This window comes from Theropithecus gelada, chromosome 1 (assembly GCF_003255815.1).
Source record: "Theropithecus gelada isolate Dixy chromosome 1, Tgel_1.0, whole genome shotgun sequence".
Lineage (NCBI taxonomy): Eukaryota > Metazoa > Chordata > Mammalia > Primates > Cercopithecidae > Theropithecus > Theropithecus gelada.
The window spans coordinates 74,902,181-74,923,040 of record NC_037668.1 but is presented as its reverse complement, the minus strand read 5'-3'; the positions used below and the strand labels follow the sequence as shown (position 1 = coordinate 74,923,040).

Genomic DNA, 20,860 nt, shown 5'->3' with positions numbered 1-20,860 from the left:
GTCAAGTCAGGTCCTGCTTGGGTTCTGGCACCAATGGGCACACCTCATCTCCATTTTCTCTCCTCAGTAGGGATTTATCTCCCTGCCTTAGTGTCTCCTCTTCTAACCCTATCGCCTTCCATGTGAAGCTGGACAAAGCATGCAAGCTTGCAAACCTTATTCTAAAGAGGAGGGAAGATGGAGGGATTGTCTGACTGACAATCATGTACGTAGGTGGGTAGCATACAGGACAGGTTTAGATGGACACATCAGATGACAATCAGGTAGGGGCTGGCTAGGATGAACAATGGGTCTCCATGTTGTCCACATCCTAATTCATGAAACCTGTGATTGTGGGACTGCATATGTCACAATGGACTTTTGAGTAAGTAATGGATCTTGAGGTGGTGACATTATCTTTGATTATCTTAATAAGCTTGATGTAACTAACCACAAGGGTCCTTATAAGAGAGAAAGAGATGTGAAGACAGTCAGAGAGAGCGAGAGATTTGAAGATGCCATTGGCTTTATAGAGGAAGGAGGGGACAGTACCAAGGAATGCAAAAAAGGCAGCTCTGGAGCTGAAACGCCAAGGGGCGGGGCTCTCCCTGAAGCCTTCTGGGGGTGGGGGTTTGGCCCTGTCCAGAATTTGTTTTCATCCAGTGAAACTCATATCTGACTTTGACCTCCAGAACTATAAGAGAATAAAAAGCCATTATTTAAAATCACTGAGATTGTGATAGTTTATTACAGCAGCAATAGGAAACTAACACAGAAACAGACAAGCAGGCAGGAAGAAGGAGATAGATGTATGGGCAGACAGTCTGGAGGGCAGGCAGGAGTTTGGGAGGTGAGTGGAGATTCAGGGATGTTGGAGTGATCAGACCCAACACCAGGTCGTGGGGGTGACAAAGTCCGGCAGAGTCAAAGGAATGAGAAAAGACAGTTTGAAGGAGAAAGTGGGTCCAGGTTGCCGACGCTAAGTATGGAGGCTGTGAAGGCCCGGAGCTCTGGAAGCCCAGACTATTTATTGGTGATCGAACCGAGAAACAGGTGGTGAGAATGTGGGGGTCGAAAGAGCACATTGCATTAAGCACATGATTTACAACTGACGGTTTAGCATATGCTCTGCTACTTGAGATAATGGAGAGCAGGTTCTTTTAACTCAAGATACAATTGATCCTGGGAGAGCAAGAAGCAAGGAGCCAGCAGGTCCAGACACATTCCAGAGCCTCGAGCCCTGGATTCTATCCAAGTCATGAGGGGTTTTATGCCCTGGGCTTAGATGATGGTGCGTCAGGGTAGCCTTCCACCCTTTAGCACACAGTGTGGTGTTCCAAAGGCCACAAGGTGTTTTAGACACTGGACCCTCGACATGTTCCAAGACTGTTACATTATGTCAGACATGCAGAAGCCTCAGCTTGTCTCAACACCAAGTTTTTCTCCCAACAAGAGATACAGGTGGGTAGGAGACAGGTAGACAAGCAGGTAGGGAGCCTGGAGAAAGGTGAGAGAGAGAAGGGCAGGCAGACTGAGGGACAGGAGGCAGGACAGCAGGCAGGTGGGAAGAAGGGAAGGTGGGCAGATAGAAAGCAGGATATGGGCAGACAGACAGGAGACAGGAGCGGGGGTCAGGAAGACAGGATGGCAGGTGGAGGCCCTCAAAGCTGGTCCTTGTCCTCACAAGGGTTAGGGAGCCTCCTGAGACGCAGGTGGATTCCATTTTTGGACTTCAACACAAGTCGTGCCATGGGGATGGGGATCCTGGTGGGGTCAGGCAGCAGCTCGAAGCGGAGCAGGGTCAGGGCCGTGGCCACCTTCAGCTCGTTCATGGCAAATTGTTTCCCGATGCAGTTCCTGGGCCAGGCAGAGACAATGAATTGAGAAGAGGCCTCAGGCTCCATTCTGATCTGAGCAGGTTTTGGCCCCTGACCCCAGCCCTGGGCTGGGCATTCAGTGCCCAACCTCATGTGTCCAGCCCCTGCACACTTACAGCCCATGGACACTTCTACCCCATCCTGGCTTCACACTATCCCAAACCTTGGACAGAGCCGTCTTCCTGGGCTAGCTTCTAACTTCCATCTTCTACCTCTGCTCTCAGCAGGCCTGAAACCCTCTATCAAGACAGGGCCAGGGCTCTAAGGCAGAGTCTAATCACATGAATAGATAAAGGGTTAATCAGTGGTTTGTTCACTCCTCCACAAACATTTCTTGTTCTTCAGTGTGGAGGTCAGTTCAGGTCCTGTAGGGTGAGGGTGGGCCACACTCTCAGGTGCTTCCCATGTAGTGGGATGCCCGGGGACCTGAATCCTCATAGGGGACCCCCGATGGGTGGATTAAGGGAGTCAGAAGGGCAATGGGAGGCTTCCTGGAGGGGAACTGGGTGGGTGGTCCTCAGCTGTTGCCCCACCTGCCTCCCACTCCAGGGTCCGGGTTCCTGTCTAACCTCACTCCTTCATCCACCAGCCCCTGTAGCCTTCTAATTCTACCCCAGAAACGTCCTTCTTTGCCTTTCCTCAGTCTTCTCACCTGGACTTTCTGGATTTCTGCTTCCCCTCCCTGCACACTGAAGCCACAGCCCAGCTCAGACCCTCCCGCGCTCTGCATCATAGAGGGGACAGCATCCCAATGCCTCAGTTGGCAGACAAGCCCTCTGTGGGCTGTTGCCTCACCCACATTTTACCTGTCCAGCCCACGTCCTAGGCCTGTTCATGTGGAGATGGCTGAGAATGTCCTCCCTCCACCTCTGCCTGCCACATCCTCAAGGCTAAAGTCAGAGCCCAGCTGCCTCTCACTCCCTGCCAGCTGTGACTCTCCCTCCCAGCCCCCCAGATAGCATTCGTGATTTATCCATGAACACTCACAGTCTCAGACAGCACCAGGGACAGGGACACTCAACAAGCCACTCAGTGAGTGAATGAGTGAAAGGATGGATGATGGAATGATGTGTGTCTGGAGCACAGGATATATTTCTGTACAACACATTTTTGTACCTTTTATGTCTGTTTTCTTATCACACTGCACAGGACTTGACCCACAGAGGTAGGCTTAAGAAATACTTTTATATTTGAATGATGGTATTTAAGTTTTAAAATGAATAAAATAGAAGGAAATACACTGAGAGTAAATATAGTTCTGAGCTAGAAATGGAGCTTAGGAATGCGCTCCGGTTTTCTAGTGGCAGCGACATGATTTGCAGGCAATGTTTAGGAAGACTTTGTCATGCTGGGATAGACAGACCAGTGCTGGAGAAGGAGTTTCAGGAGGAAGCTTTTTCTTAAAGCCTGTTCTGTGTAAGTGAACTCACCATTTGAAAAAGTCACATAATTATTTCTTTGAACAAACTTTGTTTCTACTAAGAATTTGTATTGTTTTGCCTGTTTGTATGTCACAGGACAATTTCTGATGCCACGATGATTTCCACCACAGCCATTCTGGAGTTTTCCTCTCCAGCTCAACAGCTATTTCAAGTGTGTTTTTTATTTCACATACCAGGAGTCTTCAAATGTTGTGCGTTATATAATAATTATTGCGCTTTTCTCTCCAAGACAGTATACTGTTCACATTTTTGTGTTTTCGGCCAATATTGTGCTAAGTGGATTACAGGACTATGGCATAAAGATCCCAAGGTATTTACAGATTTGCCAAATGGGGAAATAGACATAAATGTGTGAACACTATATAATACGGTAAAAATTTCATTGGGCAAGACAGAAAAATGTATGATATGACACACACTGTTGTAAAACTTTCTTCAGAGGGCTACCTTAACCTCTCCCTTATGTGGCTTGAAAGGTAGGACTTGCAGGTCATCTGTATTAGAAACAGATGCAAAAATTTCAATGATTCATCTCTATGGCAGACTGGTGAATTAAATAGGGAAAGTTGTGTGCAGCATTGAGGATGTGTGGGGAGAGAGAAATCTACTGTTTACTATTCGTGATAACTGAGAAAAGCAAACAGCTGAAGGGGAATTTAGTGGAGAATATCTAATTTTGATAATTCATATCCCTAAAGTGAGGAAAATATGTGAATATACTGAAGGGTGGAACATGCACTGACAGTGAATTCAGGCTGCCTATTTGAAGAAGCAGAGGGAGCAAAGTCTCCATGGGGTGCTCTGGAATGTCACCTTCCTTTTGTACAGAGACACCCACACCAGGTGCCTGACTTTCCCACAAGTACCAACATCTAAGGGCACATCTGAAGACGCCACATATGAACATCTGGCTCTCAAATATCAGAGGGTTGACCGGAGACTTCCCTTATTTCTCTCTTCCAATTACCACACAGGGCGTCTCACCTTGATCCTCCAGAGAAGGGCAGGAAAGCGTGGCTGTGTTGAGCAGAACCCGGTGCAAAACGGGAAGGGTCAAACACCTGCAGAGAGAGCGCCAGAGCCAGGATAGGTAAGGATCCAGCCCCTACTTGCCACTCATGAGGGGACAGGATTCCCAGAGGTGGAAGCAGGAGAAGGTATTGGTCTTGAGAGATCACCCCACTTCCTCCTCTCAGGGACTACATACCTCTGGGTTGGGCCACACTTTTGGGTTGTGGTGAAGGCCATAAATGGAGAGCATGACCGTGATACCTGTGGTGCAGGTTGGAAACAGAGAGAAGACTGATCATTCTCCCAGGGTGGCCTGGTACTTCAGCCAGCAGGGGCAAAAGAAGACCCAAAAGGCCTACTTTCCACAAATTGTCACTTTGACTGGGATGATTCTGCCATTATGCAGGTGGGTTAGGCTTGACAAAGCATGTGAGTTCAGATGATGAATAGACAACCATTTATGCAGGAATGAGAAGCAAGAAAGAATCAGAGCATTACTCTTTAGAGTAAGTTCAGGGACATTTCACATTCATCAAATATCCTCCAAGGTCTGTTGGAGAATATACATGAACTCACTCAATACAACAACGCTCCAAGGAAGACATTCTTTTGCTCTCAGTTTTCAGGGGAGATACCTGAGTCTCAAAGAGACCAATTGTCTTATCTATGTTCACACAACTAGGTTATGGCAGGACTGGGACCAGAACCCGGGGAGTTGCGCCTTGGTGGCCCCAGATCTGGTCATCAGCTGCTCTCTGCCATCAACCTGAGAGTTCCTCAGAGACTGGACAACAGCTGACCCGGGAAATGAGATTCCTGATCAGCCTCTTTTGCACTGACCCCATGAGGAAAGAAACACATCCCTCTCTGCCCTTGTCTGATTCTCTTTCCAGCCCCGCACATCTCAAGGAGTAGAATTTTAGAGTTACTGACCCAAGGCCACATTCGGAGATTAACATTTATTTCTTGAACTTTTGGTGGGTTCAAGCTCTCCGCCAGACATTTCAAATTCTTAATCCTAAATACAAAGTATGTTTTTGATTTTTTTAATACAAAAGGGAGACCCAGAGATGTGCAGAGCTCTGAAGCACACATGGATTTCTGACCCACCACATGTCCCTGTGGAGAGTTTAGGTGAGAGGGTGGGGGAAGTTCATACCTTTGGGCAAGGAGCGCCCATCAGGGAAGGTGACAGGAGTGCTGAGCTCTCTGCTAATGCCTGGCACCGGTGGGTAGAGTCTCAGTGCCTCCTTAATGCACATGGTGGTATAGGGCATCTGGTCCAGGTGGTTCCTGAAACAAGCCCATCCTGAACATCAGCAAGGCCTGGGCAGACCAGGGGCTTCCCCTGTAGAGAAGGCATGGAACCCCATCTTTTGAGCCCTCACTCACCAGGTGATGGAGGCTCCATCACCCAGGAGGCCATGGATCTCTTCCCGGCACCTCTCCTGATGCTTAGGGTGTGCGGCCAGAGCATACAGAATCCAGGAGATCCCACTAGCTGTGGTGTCGTGGCCCTCGAACATGAACGTGTCCACTTCAGCACGGAGGTCCTTGTCTGACAAGATGCTCCCATTCTCCATCTGGGAAGACCGTGGTGAAAGTGCAGGGCTGTACTTGCTCTGTACTTCTGGGCAAAGGCTCAGGCCTCTCCTACACATACTCACTTTGGCCAAGAGGAGGATGTCCAGGAAATCCAAGTGCTTCTTCCTCTTGACCTTCTCCAGCTCCCCCTCCTTCTGTAGTTGAGCCTTCCTCAGTTGGATCACTTGGTCTGTACCAGAACAATGGTTACCAGGCAGAGCTGAGACCATCAGCAGCCCCCAGGAGGCCTAGCTGCCCAAGTGCCCCCATGTGGGTGTCTGGTAGATCTCAGGATGAATGTGAGTGTGGGTGCAGGGTCAGGGGTGGAAGCTCTAGTACTGTGTGAGGCAGGGCACCCCTTCCTCCAGTGGCACAGTTCATGGAGGCCCCGTTTGAATGCTGTTTGGACAGGGTCTCATTCAGTTACCTCCATGTGGGGACATTGATAAACTAAGGCACAGAATCTGGCCCCTCACATCTCAGCTCCCAGCCCCTGAGCAAGGGAATTCCCCAGACTGAGTGTGTTCTGGCTTCTGCAGGGTTCCTAGGGACCTTCTCTGCCTGAGGAGTCAGGGCAGGTTCTTCCACTGTGCCTGGGAAAGGCCGGGAGACAAGAGGAAGAGACAGAACCTGTGTGCTGATGGGCGAGCTGGCAGGCGCGGTGTGTCCAGCGGCCAGTAGAGGTCAGGCTGTAGATGGTGTCATTCTGGTGAAAGGCATTCCGCGCTCGGGAAAAAGTCAGGTTGTTCAGGTCACTAATGGCCTGGATGTAGGACTGAGAAGTCCTGAGGGAGAGTATGAGGAAGAGACCATAGTAGGGGTGGGCCCATTACCCAGAAGTAGAATGGGGTCTGAGACGAGGCAGCCTCAGATAATGGGGACAAGCAGCCTTGAGGCAATGTTTCTTCTGTCTTACAGCCCTATTATCCTTTGGCCTTTATCAGATGGTATGAACAACCAGTGTCCACCTGTGCTAGGAATTAGGCATCTGTTCTTGAGACTTTGTTTGGTTTGGACTGGAATTAGAGTTTGGTCAGAGACTGACTCTTCCTTTGTGTGGAGGTGAGCCTTCATGCTCCCCCACCTGCCCCTCAGGTATGTGCACTCCGCTTGATAAGAACAAGGGCCCTGCAACTGGAGGGTTAGCACTGACCTGTCCACCTGGATGCTGCCCTGGTGGCTGAAGGCACACTTCATGATGGTGTCCAGGGTCATCAAGGAGACGTGCTGAAAGACCTCCAGAGGGGAATCCTGGCCAAGGAGCTTTTCCCATTTGTCCTGTGGTGGGAGGGGCATGAACCTTCTTAATCTCCAAGAAGTGCTTTGCTAATAAGGCCTGGCTTTTTCCTGTACCTGCAGATATCTTGTTTTTTCCTGTAGCTTGCAGATATCTTGGTTGGGATTGTTCCTTTTACAGAGCAGATGCATTGTAGAAACTGGGACTGTAAAGCCAGTGTTGGTAAACTGACCCCTAATTCTTTTAATACAACATTAAACAGATCCTCTCACAATAGCATGGATTAAGTATTGAATTTTGAGATTCAGTTAGGAGATATGGTTGTGAAAATTTTGTTGTTATTGTTGTTCTGGGATAAATAATGGGGGACTCTTCAGTGTTCTGAGAGCTGAGCTAGTTCTGAGGGACTAGTAGGAAAGTTTCAGTGCCAAAGATAGCTTAAGGGGCTAGTATGGGCATTCTGTTGTAGAGAAAACAGGGACTTCAGTTCTTTTCCATTCATCAAAATTTGCTGGGCAGAGTTGGGTGAGAAATCAGAGTCCTGATCGGAGATGATGCTATGGCAGATATTGCTCTGAGAACATAGACCTGGTGTTCATTTCCTTCCAAGGGTGGCTTAAATCCATGCAGAAACCTGGGGCCCCAGGCTAGAGCCCAGGTGGGTGACATCTTGGCCTGTCCATGCTGCCACTGAGGCTGCCATTGCCCAGGCCAGCCAGCATAGGAAGTCCTGCTGTCCAACAAGATTGCACACTCCTCCAGTCCCTTGTGCTGAAGGTTTCAAAGTGGGAGGAGAAGGGCCTTGTGTTCACCACGAACCTCTATTCCTATGGTGGGGAACAAAGTGTGGATCTGACCTGATGCCTGGGTGTTCTCCTACCTTATACAACTCTGGGGAACCCTCTACTCTCACAGCAATGACATGAGAGTGTTGTTCCATGTGTCTATGTCTATAGCCACCTGTGGGACACAGGGTTAGGAATGGAGTTCATGAGAGTGTGTGCTGTGAGTGGGTGTGGAGAGAGCAGAGAGACATGGACTCACCAGCATCACTCGTACAGAGTCTGCCATGAGCGCCACGTAGGGCTTCAGAATGTCATAGTGGAAGGCTGGGGTCAGCATCCGTCGGTGCTGGAACCATGTCTGCCCATTCAACAGGAGCAAGCCGTACCCTAAGGTAGACATGAATGTGTGTATGTGTGTGTGTCAGGGGCTGCAGGGACCTAGGGATGACTGGTGACAATTTGGGAGGGAGAAAGTTGACTTCTTGGGGAGAGGACTATCCAGAAGAAGCCACATCATGGGCAAATGTAGGAAAAGGAGGTACGTTCCAGGCATGCGAATTTTCTGATTGAGCTGCTACATCCATGTGATTATGATGTGAGCTGTGAGATAAAGGTTGAAAAGGGTTGTGGGCAGATGTAAAATAAACGTGAGGCCAAGGATGTCTGGAGAGAACTGAGACATGAAATGGAAGAAGCTGAGCCTCAGGAAGGTTTGCACCAGCATTAGGAAGGGGTGAGGGTCTTGTTAGAAGAAGGAAATGAGGCTTGATTTGGGGATTGCCCCTAATCTGTTGTTCTCTGTGAGCCAAAGAAATAACTCAAACCTAACTAGGGAGTGGGCTGCAGCCCTAGTTTGCACACATACCAATCCATGGAGCCAGGAATCTGTAGGAACCATGGGATTTCGGGTCTGAAAGGTAAGAAAGGGCTTTATAGGAAACTAGGAGCTACTAAGCAAGGCAGTCTCAGAGGCAGCCATCAGTTCTTGGTGTCTGTCAGTTGGCAGTTTGACCCATGTCATCTCCCACTTCTATTTCTATCCTGAAGGTCAGTGTGAGCTCAGGAAGACAGACTCAGTGTTCCATCAGGAAAACACCCAGAGGGCTAGGAAGGTGAACTGGTGAGACACATAGGCTAGGTCTTCAATGACAATGAATAATACAGAGCCATGGGATTTTCTACATTGATGTTTTCCTAGTCACCTGCATACCAGGACAGGCAACAATTAGAGCTTCGAAACCCAAGTCAATATGGGTATGAAATTTGTTTTACAGATCTGGGGTAATTTACATTTCAGAGAAGAACCTCAATTTTCTTAATAGAGAAATAGAAAAAAGAATAGAAAATTCAGCCCCACATACTGTTTTAAACATTCACTATTCAGTAAATATTTTTGACTACAGCCTGGGCATGGTGGGCTTGGTGGATGCATGGGAGAGGTTTCAGATATTGATGTTTGAACAGCCATTCTCTTCTGGAATTTTAACACATGACCCAGGGGCATGTGTCAAGAGGGAAGAGACATTGCAGTTGGGATGGGAGTTCTATCTCACCTGATCTCCCCAGAATCACCTTCATATAGTCAGGGTCATAGAGCAGGACACGAACTTTGCCTCCCCATAGCCAAAGAGGACAGGCACTTGGGAACATCTCCATCCATTTCCGAATCCTTTGTAGCTCCTGGTCCTGTTGGAACTGTCAACGAGGGTAGACAGATGAACACTTTCATTTACTTCTAGTCTTTGCAGCAGGAGTGAAGAGCAGGACAACCACAGGAGCCATGTAGCGGAGGTTATGGATTTAGATCAATTTCTGATGACTTGAGCTGTAATCCAGATTCTTGTTCTCTCCCCAGGACTTGACATTAGGCCAAGTGCTATGAGCCCTCACTCAATACTGCCAGCAGAAATTTAAGTCAGCCATCGTCTTCATGTTGTGTAAAATCTCTGGAAGTCCTAAATACAACAATTTCCATGGGCTATGTGCATAACTCATATTACTTGATAAGTAGATTTGTAAAATGATTTAGTATATTTAGAGAATAAAATGAATTAATGCAAACATTTAAAATTACACAATAATTTTATATAATCATACTTGTTATATTTTCAATATTATCCCAGCATATATGGTAAATATTTGTTAAGATAAAATAGCATTTGGAATGTGTATGGCTAAGCAAAAAAACACTATCTATAAAATTGTGTGCATAATAGTATTCTACATGTTGAAAATGTGCAGATTTATGGGATAGAGTCTGGGTATATGCATATGGTGCTGGTGTTGGACTATAATTTTGAGATTTGAGTTTCTTATTTGTATTTTCATTTATCAATGAATTATGAGCTCCCTGCTGCCTGCAGTCATCTTTCTAAACTCTTCGATGTGGATCACAAAGCCCTTGGCTTTCTGGCTTCAACTTCTCTTTTCTTGCCTCCAGCCCTGCTGGCAATTCCATCATCACCTGTTTGTTTCAGCTCCAATGCCAATGCCACCACGGCTGCTGATTCACACACCTGCTCACTCTTCTGGGCCCTGGCACTTGCTCTTTTCTCTACCTTAAATGCCCTTTCCCTCTGCCACAGAGCAGCCAGCTCTCCTCAGCTTCCAAGACTCAGCTTTGCTTTAATCTCATCTGGAACCCTCATAGACATTGGGTCCTAGTGATGTTCCATGTAGCCAACTCTTCTTTATTTCAACTGCTTCTAGTAACTCAAAGCAACTGTCTACCACATAAGTATCTAATGTCTGCCCACCTCCTTCTGACAATCATATTCTCCAGCTCTGAGGCAGTTTGCCCTACTGTGGGATAGGCTCCTTCATTCAGCACACGCTTACTGCACACACACTATGTGCCCAGTGTGGTTCAGGCACTGCATTAGGACACAGCTGTGGTCCTTATCTGTGTGGAATTTTCAGTCTAGTTGGGGAGTAAGGAAGATTAGAGGCTGTGCAGTAGGGGATAATGGACATGAGATGGAAGGAAGGACAAGCATCTGGGGAAGCTTTGAAGAGGGACCTAACTCAGAACTGAACATTAGAAAACTCTTCCTCACTCATTGAGTCATCATCTACTGAGGGACTATTGGGTTACAAAGATAAATCTGAGATGGTCTCTCCCAGAAGAAGCCCACACTTATGACACTGCAGAAAAATAACCGAGTCAAGTTAACACTGCTCTGGCCTCTTGAGAAGGATAGCCCATAGAAAAAAGAGTTGGCCCTTCACTACTGGGAGGCCCAGGAGGCCTTCTTGAAGGAGGTAGCTTGGTGCTGGGCCTTGACAGATAGATATGAGTGAGAAGATAATTCCAGGTAGCAAGCACAGTGTGATCAGAGGCCTAGAGGTTGAAATGCATAGGCAGGTAGTGAGGTAGTGAGTAACATATGGTGAAGGAGGAGAATGGGAAAGAAGGCAGAGTGGTATTGGGACCAGTCCATATAGGGCTTGAACACTGTCAGGTCCCCACATTGGTTCTGCTCTGCTGAGAACTATGTTGCCTCCTTTACTGAGAAACAACAGGCCTCAGCTCCCTGCAACCTCTATCTCCACTTAAGTATGTTCAATTCATAGCACCTTGGTGAGTCCCTCTCCATGCAGCCCCTTACCTTGCTCTGTTCCTACCTGCCCCCATCCCCATGCAGGGATAGTAGTGCACAGGGGATGGGCTGTGTCCCTCCTCAGCCCTCTTACTGCTCCTTTCTCTTCTTCCTCTGTTCCTCTATACCTGGCATGTCCAATCTTTTGGCTCTCTTTCTCCTAGGCCACATTGGAAGAAAAAGAATTGTCTTTGGCCAAACATAAAATACACTAACACTAATGATAGCTGATGAGCTCAAACAAATTGCAAAATAATCTCATAATGTTTTAAGAAAGTTTATGAATTTGTGTTGGGCCACCTTCAAAGCCATCCTGAGCTACATGCAGCCCCATGGGGCATGGGTTGGACAAGCTTGCTCTACACACCTGAGCTGACCATCAAGGTGTGCCAGGATTTTGCTGATTGCTGGGGCACAGGGAGGGGATGACATGCTCACATCCAGGGAGCTCACAGTCCGGGTGTGTGGGAGGAGAGCCAGGAGGTCAACAGACACTGTTCAATGTGCAACTCAGACACCAGTCTCCTCACCTGGAGAACATTGTGCAGGCTGCCCCCTTCATGTGTACCCACAATTGTCAGGTTTTCAGGTCCTAAATCACGTGTTGTGGAAATTCTGTGAGTCTTGGGGAAACTTACTTAGCCAGTTGGTTCCCTACACCAGCAGATCTCTGCCTCGGATATCCACCCCAGCAGAGTGAGCTCTTTTCCTACAGTCTGGCACCTTCTCAAATTCCTGCCTGTATTCCTCACAGACCATGAACTCCTCATGGCACGGATTCCTCAGATGGGTGTCTGTGCTCCCAGGCAAACGCAGAGCCAGGCAGAGAGGATGGCATTGAGTGACTGGGCAGGGAGCATCTAGAAGCCTTGTTCTTTAAGAAAAGCCAAGGCTCATGGGGTAATCAGCCTGGAGACAATCAGGCATTGCCCTCCACGTGCAGGACTGCCAAGACACACTTGATATCTGCAGAAGGAGGGCATGGGTGATAGAGCTGAGGACCAGCAGGATGGGCTTCATGGGACGAGTGAGCTCGTCATGACTGGGACAAGCTGACACCAGAGAGGTAGGCTGGGTGTTCCTTTGAGGCCTCATGTTTGTTACAAAACAAGGCTTTTCTCTATGGATTTTGTGACCAGGGTCTCAGAGCCCCATCCCTCTTTGCCCTCCCACTCCCCCATTGAGTTCCTCCCTACCTTCTGGAAGTGCCCGAAGAACCAGTGGGAGGGAGGGCACGGGAACTGCTGGAGGGCTTTGAGCAGCCACTGCCTGTGCAGGTAGAGCTGAGCAGCCTTGATCAGCAGCAGAAGCAGAATGAGCAGGGAGGCCACTTGGAGGATCCTGGAGACACCACCCAGGAGTCTGCTGGGGCTCAGCACAGAGACACTCATGGTGTAGCACCTGCTGGATCTCTGAGTGCCCCTACCTCTCCCTGCCCACCCCTGTCCACCTGTGCTGAAGTCCTGGGAGGATTGTCCCGCCCACTTGTGGGGAGAGTGAAGGGGGATGGCAGAACTTGGACCTCAGGGTTCATAATCGATTGACTATGGATCCTAGTTCCTAGGATCCATATGTTCCTAGGGGAACAGTGGAAGAAAAGCTTTATCAGCTGTCTACCACATTCCCCTGTCCATGTACCTCACAAATATTTAATGAGCATTTACTGTGTGCCAGGCAGTATGCTTGGTGTGTGGGCACCACTGTGAGGAAAACAGACTTGAATGCTGACCTCAAGGAATTTACATTCTGCTTTACTACATTACAATAATGTTCATTCAGTGGCACTTTTTTCTGTGCCACTTTTTTCTTTAATATACATTAAAAGAAAATTCTCAATATGATATGTACATTTAAACTTAACATTAACCAAGTCCTGAATCTTTACTTTTGTCTTATTTAAATCTAATTTTATTTACCATAAAAACCACTTCCATCTATATATTGAGTGAGGAGTGGGAATTACGTCTTTCTATTAACTGGATGATGATATGGGCAAACAGATGCTAATATGGCAGCTGTTCAGGTACTTTATTTTATTCCATTGGGGAGATTGGTCTCATAACATCCATAGCATGATTTTTTTCTCAGTTCATATACATGACAATTAAAAAAATTCTACATAATGTTAGTTATGATTTTTTTCCCCCATTGATAGGTTTACCTTCTCTACCAGAGAAAGTCCTAGAGCAATTTTAGTCCTACTTCAGTCTAGTACTATAGCCACAGCAGGAGCATGTTTATCAATTCTCTTTCATCCTAAATAGTACACAATTACACAATCAGAACTTTGCACTCTGTTCAGGAGCCCTGGCTACTTTGTTGAGAACAATCTGTAGTGAACAGAAATTAATATTTAAAAAATGATTGCTTTGCCAACCTCAAGTAAAGTAGGTTAAATAGTAACTATTGCTATGAATTAACCCTCCCTGGCATTTTTACATGCATATCTGTGCATGAGCATTCTTTTTTTCATCTTTTCATAATTTCAACTTTTATTTTAGATTCAGGTATGTATGCAGGTTTTTTACACTGGTATATTGTGTGATGCCAAGGGTTTGGATACAAATGATTCTGCCACTCAGGTAGTGAGTATGGCATATATTAGTCAAATTTTCAATGCTTACTCATATCTGTACCTACCCCCTAGTAGTCTCCAGTGTCTATTGTTCCCATATTTATGTCCATAAGTACCCAACACGTAGTTCCCACTTATAAGTGAGAACATGTGGTATTTGGTTTTCTGTTGCCGTGTTAATTTGCTTAGGATGATTGCATCCCAATTCATCCATGTTGCTGCAAAGAACATGATTTCATTACTTTTTACAGCTGCCTAGTATTCCACTCTGTATATGTATCACATTTTCTTTATCCAGTCCACCATTGATGGACACCAAGCTTGATTCCATGTCTTTGCTATTGTGAATAGTGCTGTGATGAATGTACAAGTAGAGGTATCTTTTTGGTAGAACAACTTATTTTCTTTTGGTTATATAGCTAACATTGGGATTGCTGGGTCAAATAGTAGTTCTATTTTAAGTTCCTTGAGAACTCTCCAAACTACTTTCCACAGTGGCAGAACTAATTTACATTTCCAGGAATAATGTATACACATTAATTTTTTTTTCTGCAGCCTAGACAGCATATGTTGATTTGAAACTTTTTTTAAAATTTTTATTTTTTAAAATTATACTTTAAGTTCTAGGGTACATGTGCACAACGTGCAGCTTTGTTACATATGTATAAGTGTGCCATGTTGGTATGCTGCACCCATTAACTAGTCATTTACATTAGGTATATCTCTTAATGCTATCCTTCCCCCGCTCCCTCCCCACAATGGGACCCAGTGTGTGATGTTGCCATTCCTGTGTCCCAGTGATCTCATTGTTCAATTCCCACCTATGAGTGAGAACACGTGGTATTTGGTTTTCTGTTCTTGTGACAGTTTGCTGAGAATGATGGTTTCCAGCTGCATCCATGTCCCTACGAAGGACACGAACTCATCCTTTTTTTTTGGCTGTATAGTATTCCATGGGGGTACATGTGCCACATTTTCTTAATCCAGTCTGTCACTGATGGACATTTGGGTTGATTCCAAGTCTTTGCTATTGTAAATAGTGCTGCAATAAACATACATATGCATGTGTCTTTTTAGCAGCATGATTTATAATCCTTTGGGTATATACCCAGTAATGGGATGGCTAGGTCAAATGGTATTTCTAGTTCTAGATCCTTGAGGAATCACCACACTGTTTTCCACAATGGTTGAACTAGTTTACAGTCCCACCAACAGTGTAGAAGTGTTCCTATTTCTCCACATCCTCTCCAGCACCTGTTGTTTCCTGACTTTTTAATGATTGCCATTTAACTGGTGTGAGATGGTATCTCATTGTGGTTTTGATTTGCATTTCTCTGATGGCGAGTGATGATGAGCATATTTTCAAGTGTCTGTTGGCTGTATGAATGTCTTCTTTTGAGAAGGGTCTGTTCATATCCTTTGCCCACTTTTTGATCGGGTTGTTTGTTTTTTTCTTGTAAATTTGATTGAGTTCTTTATAGGTTCTGGATATTAGCCCTTTGTCGGATGAGTAGATTGCAAAAATTTTCTCCCATTCTGTAGGTTGCCTGTTCACTCTGATGGTGGTTTCTTTTGCTGTGCAGAAGCTCTTTAGTTTAATTAGATCCCATTTGTCAATTTTGGCTTTTGTGGCCATTGCTTTTGGTGTTTTAGACATGAAGTCCTTGCCCATACCTGTGTCCTGAATGGTACTACCTAGGTTTTCCTCTAGGGTTTTTATGGTATTAGGTCTAACATTTAAGTCTCTAATCCATCTTGAATTAATTTTCGTATAAGGAGTAAGGAAAGGATCCAGTTTCAGCTTTCTACTTATGGCTGGCCACTTTTCCCAGCACCATTTATTAAATAGGGAATCCTTTCCCTATTTCTTGTTTTTGTCAGGTTTGTCAAAGATCAGATGGCTGTAGATGTGTGATATTATTTCTGAGGGCTCTGTTCTGTTCCATTGGTCTAGATCTCTATTTTGGTACCAGTACCATGCTGTTTTGGTTACTGTAGCCTTGTATAGTTTGAAGTCAGGTAGCATGATGCCTCCAGCTTTGTTCTTTTGGCTTAGGATTGTCTTGGCAATGCGGGCCCTTTTTTGGTTCCATATGAACTTTAAAGCAGTTTTTTCCAATTCTGTGAAGAAAGTCATTGGTAGCTTAAAGGGGATGGCATTGAATCTATAAATAACCTTGGGCAGTATGACCATTTTCACCATATTTATTCTTCCCATCCATGAGCATGGTATGTTCTTCCATTTGTTTGTGTCCTCTTTTATTTCACTGAGCAGTGGTTTGTAGTTCTCCTTGAAGAGGTCTTTTACATCCCTTGTAAGTTGGATTCCTAGATATTTTATTCTCTTTGAAGCTATTGTGAATGGGAATTCATTCATGATTTGGCTCTCTGTATGTTACTGGTTTATAAGAATGTTTGTGATTTTTGCACATTGATTTTGTATCCTGAGACTTGGCTGAAGTTTCTTATCAGCTTAAGGAGATTTTGGGCTGAGACCATGGGGTTTTCTAAATATACAATCATGTCATCTGCAAACAGGGACAATTTGACTTCTTCTTTTCCTAACTGAATATCCTTTATTTCTTTCTCTTGCCTGATTGTCCTGGCCAGAAATTCCAACACTATGTTGAATAGGAGTGGTGAGAGAGGGCATCCCTGTCTTGTGCCAGTTTTCAAAGGGAATGCTTCCAGGTTTTGCCCACTCAGTATGATATTGGCTGTGGGTTTGTCATAAATAGCTCTTAATATTTTGAGATACATTCCATCAATACCGAATTTATTGAGAGTTTTTAGCATGAAGGTTGTTGAATTTTGTCAAAGGCCTTTTCTGCATCTATTGAGATAATCATGTTGTTTTTGTCTTTGGTTCTGTTTATATGCTGGATTGCATTTATTGATTTGCAGATGATGAACCAGCCTTGCATCCCAGGGATGAATCCCACTTGATCATGGTGGATAAGCTTTTTGATGTGCTGCTGGATTCAGTTTGCCAGTATTTTATTGAGGATTTTTGCATCGATGTTCTTCAGAGATATTGGTCTAAAATTCTCTTTTTTTGTTGTATCTCTGTCAGGCTTTGGTATCAGGATGATGTTGGCCTCGTAAAATGAGTTAGGGAGTATTCCCTCTTTTTCTATTGATTGGAATAGTTTCAGAAGGAATGGTACCAACTCCTCCTTGTACCTCTGGTATAATTTGTCTGTGAATCCATCTGGTCCTGGACTTTTTTTGGTTGGTAGGCTGTTAATTATTGCCTCTATTTCAGAGCCTGCTATTGGTCTATTCAGGGATTCAACTTCTTCCTGGTTTAGTCTTGGGAGAGTGTAAGTGTCCAGGAAATTATCCATTTCTTCTAGGTTTTCTAGTTTATTTATGTAGAGGTGTTTATAGTATTCTCTGATGGTAGTTTGTATTTCTGTGGGGTCGGTGGTGATATCCCCTTTATCATTTTTTATTGTGTCTGTTTGATTCTTCTCTCTTTTCTTCTTTATAAGTCTTGCTAGCGGTCTATCACTTTTGTTGATCTTTTCAAAAAACCAGCTCCTGGATTCATTGATTTTTTTGGAGGGTTTTTTGTGTCTCTATCTCCTTCAGTTCTGCTCTGATCTTAGTTATTTCTTGCCTTCTGCTAGCTTTTGAATGTGCTTGCTCCCGCTTCTCGAGTTCTTTTAATCGTGATGCTAGGGTGTCAATTTTAGATCTTTTCTGCTTTCTCTTGTGGGCATTTAGTGCTATAAATTTCCCTCTACATACTGCTTTAAATGTGTCCCAGAGATTCTGCTATGTTGTATCTTTGTTCTCATTGTTTTCAAAGAATATCTGTATTTCTGCCTTCATTTCGTTATGTACCCAGTAGTCATTCAGGAGCAAGTTGTTCAGTTTCAATGTAGTTGGGTGGTTTTGATTGAGTTTCTTAGTCCTGAGTTCTAGTTTGATTGCACTGTGGTCTGAGAGACAGTTTGTTATAATTTCTGTTATTTTACAATTGCCTAGGAGTGCTTTGCTTCCAACTATGTGGTCAATTTTGGAATAAGTGTGATGTGGTGCTGAGAAGAATGTATTTTCTGTTGATTTGGGGTGGAGAGTTCTGTAGATGTCTATTAGGTCTGCTTGGTGCAGAGTTGAGTTCAATTCCTGGATATCCTTGTTGACTTTCTGTCTCATTGATCTGTCTAATGTTGACAGTGGGATGTTAAAGTCTCCCATTATTGTTGTATGGGAGTCTAAGTCTCTTTGTAAGTCTCTAAAGACTTGCTTTATGAATGTGGGTACTCCTGTATTGGGTGCATATATATTTAGGATAGTTAGCTCTTCCTGATGAATTGATCTCTTTACCACTATGTAATGGTCTTCTTTGTCTCTTTTGATCTTTGATGGTTTAAAGTCTATTTTATCAGAGACTAGGATTGCAACCCCTGTTTTTTTTTTTGTTTTCCATTTGCTTGGTAGATCTTCCTCCATCCTTTATTTTGAGCCTATGTGTGTCTCTGCATGTGAGATGGGTCTCCTGAATACAGCAAACTGATGGGTCTTGACTCTTTATCCAATTTGCCAGTCTGTGTCTTTTAATTGGACCATTTAGTCCATTTACATCTAAAGTTAATATTGTTATGTGTGAACTTGATCCTTTCATTATGATATTAGCTGGTTATTTTGCTCACTAGTTGATGCAGTTTCTTCCTAGCATCGATGGACTTTACATTTTGACATGTTTTTGCAATGGCTTGTAACTGTTGTTCCTTTCCATGTTTAGTGCTTCCTTCAGGATCTCTTATAGGGCAGGCCTGGTGGTGAGAAAATCTCTAAGCATTTGCTTGTCTGTAAAGGATTTTATTTCTCCTTCACTTATGAAACTTAGTTTGGCTGGATATGAAATTCTGGGTTGAAAATTTTTTTCTTTAAGTGTGTTGAATATTGGCCCCTACTCTTTTCTAGCTTGGAGAGATTCTGCCGAGAGATCTGCTGTTTATCTGATGGGCTTCCATTTGTGTGTAACCTAACCTTTCTCTCTGGCTGCCCTTAACATTTTTTTTCTTCATTTCAACTTTGGAGAATCTGACAATTATGTGTCTTGGAGTTGCTCTTCTCAAGGAGTATCTTTGTGGCATTCTCTGTATTTCCTGAATTTGAATGTTGGCCTGCCTTACAAGGTTGGGGAAGTTCTCCTGGATGATATCCTGCAGAGTGTTTTCCAACTTGGTTCCGTTTTCCCTGTCACTTTCAGGCATACCAATCAGACGTAGATTTGGTCTTTTCACATAATCCCATATTTCTTGGAGGCTTTGTTCATTTCTTTTTACTCTTTTTTCTCTACACTTCTCTTCTCACTTCATTTCATTCATTTGATCTTCAATCACTGATACTCTTTCTTCCAGATGATCGAGTCAGTTATTGAAGCTTGTGCATTTGTCACGTAGTTCTCCTGTTATGGTTTTCATCTCTCTCAGTTCTTTTAAGGACTTCTCTACATTGGTTATTCTAGTTAGCCATTCTTCAAATCTTTTTTCAAGGCTTTTAGTTTCTTTGTGCTGGTTACGTAGTTCCTCCTTTAGCTCTGAGAAGTTTGATAGACTGAAGCCTTCTTCTCTCGACTCGTCAAAGTCATTCTCCATCCAGCTTTGTTCCATTGCTGGCAATGAGCTCCGTTTCTTTGGAGGGGGAGATGCGCTCTGATTTTTTTGAATTTCCAGCTTTTCTGCACTGCTTTTTCCCTATCTTTGTGGTTTTATTTGTCTTTGGTCTTTGATGATGGTGACGTACTGATGGGGTTTTGGTGTGGGTGTGCTTTCTGCTTGTTAGTTTTCCTTCTAACAATCAGGACCCTCAGCTGTAGGTCTGTTGGAGTTTGCTTGAGGTCCACTCCAGACCCTGTTTGCCTGGATATCAGCAGCAGAGGCTGTAGAAGATAGAATATTGCTGAACAGTGAGTGTTGCTGTCTGATTCTTGCTCTGGAAGCTTCGTCTCAGGGTTGTACCCTGCCGTGTGAGGTGTGAGGTGTGAGGTGTGAGGTGTCAGTCTGCACCTAGTGGAGGATGTCTCCCAGTTAGGCTACTCAGGGGTCAGGGACCCACTTGAGCAGGCAGTCTGTCCGTTCTCAGATCTCAACCTCCATGCTGGGAGATCCACTGCTCTCTTCAAAGCTGTCTTCCTTTTGCTAGGAAAAGGAATTCCCTTCTCCCTTGCACTTTCCAGGTGAGGCGATGCCTCACCCTGCTTCAGCTCTTGCTGGTTGGGCTGCACCCGTGGACCAGCGCCAACTGTCTGACACGACACAGTGAGATGAACCCAGTACCTCAGTTGAAAATGCAGAAATCACCCATCTTCTGTGTCACTCACACTGGGAGCTGGAGGTTGGAGCTGTTCCTATTTGGCCATCTTAGGATTTTTAAATTAATCAAAACTTTTTAATAATAGCCATTCTGACTTGTGTGAGATGTGGTTTTGATTCACATTTCTGTTGATTAGTGATGTTGAGCATTTTTTAAAAAATATTTGTTTCCTGCTCATATGTCTTCTTTAGAGAAGTGTCTGTGTCTTTAATGGGGTTGTTTGTTTTTTGCTTGTATTGGAAATTCTGGCCAGGTAAGAAAAAGAAATAAAGGATATTCAAATAGGAAGAAAGGAAGTCAAATTGTCTCTGTTTGCAGATGACATGATTGTATATTTAGAAGACCCCATTGTCTCAGTTCCAAATCTCCTTAAGCTGATAAGAAACTTCAGCAAAGTCTCAGGATACAAAATCAGTGTGCAAAAATCACAAGCATTCCTAC

General features: G+C 44.7%; 1 protein-coding gene across 2 annotated transcripts; it reads right to left on the bottom strand.

The window, feature by feature from the left end:
* Window positions 1–694: 694 nt before the first annotated feature.
* LOC112621216 (cytochrome P450 4A11) lies at window positions 695–12,962 on the bottom strand. 2 transcript variants are annotated; one of them, XM_025380567.1, is made up of 12 exons: window positions 12,711–12,962; window positions 9,469–9,610; window positions 8,781–8,825; window positions 8,175–8,302; window positions 7,047–7,171; window positions 6,524–6,678; window positions 5,977–6,083; window positions 5,702–5,892; window positions 5,469–5,602; window positions 4,506–4,570; window positions 4,283–4,359; window positions 695–1,836 (listed from the first exon to the last, which is right to left on the bottom strand). In XM_025380567.1, the coding sequence occupies exons 1-12, from the start codon at window positions 12,903–12,905 to the stop codon at window positions 1,641–1,643; spliced, it is 1,560 nt and encodes a 519-aa protein (XP_025236352.1). In that variant the 5' UTR covers window positions 12,906–12,962; the 3' UTR covers window positions 695–1,640. The 2 variants fall into 2 exon arrangements, with proteins under 2 accessions (XP_025236352.1, XP_025236359.1); XM_025380574.1 differs by having other exon boundaries at window positions 1,089–1,836; window positions 6,524–6,582.
* Window positions 12,963–20,860: the final 7,898 nt, after the last annotated feature.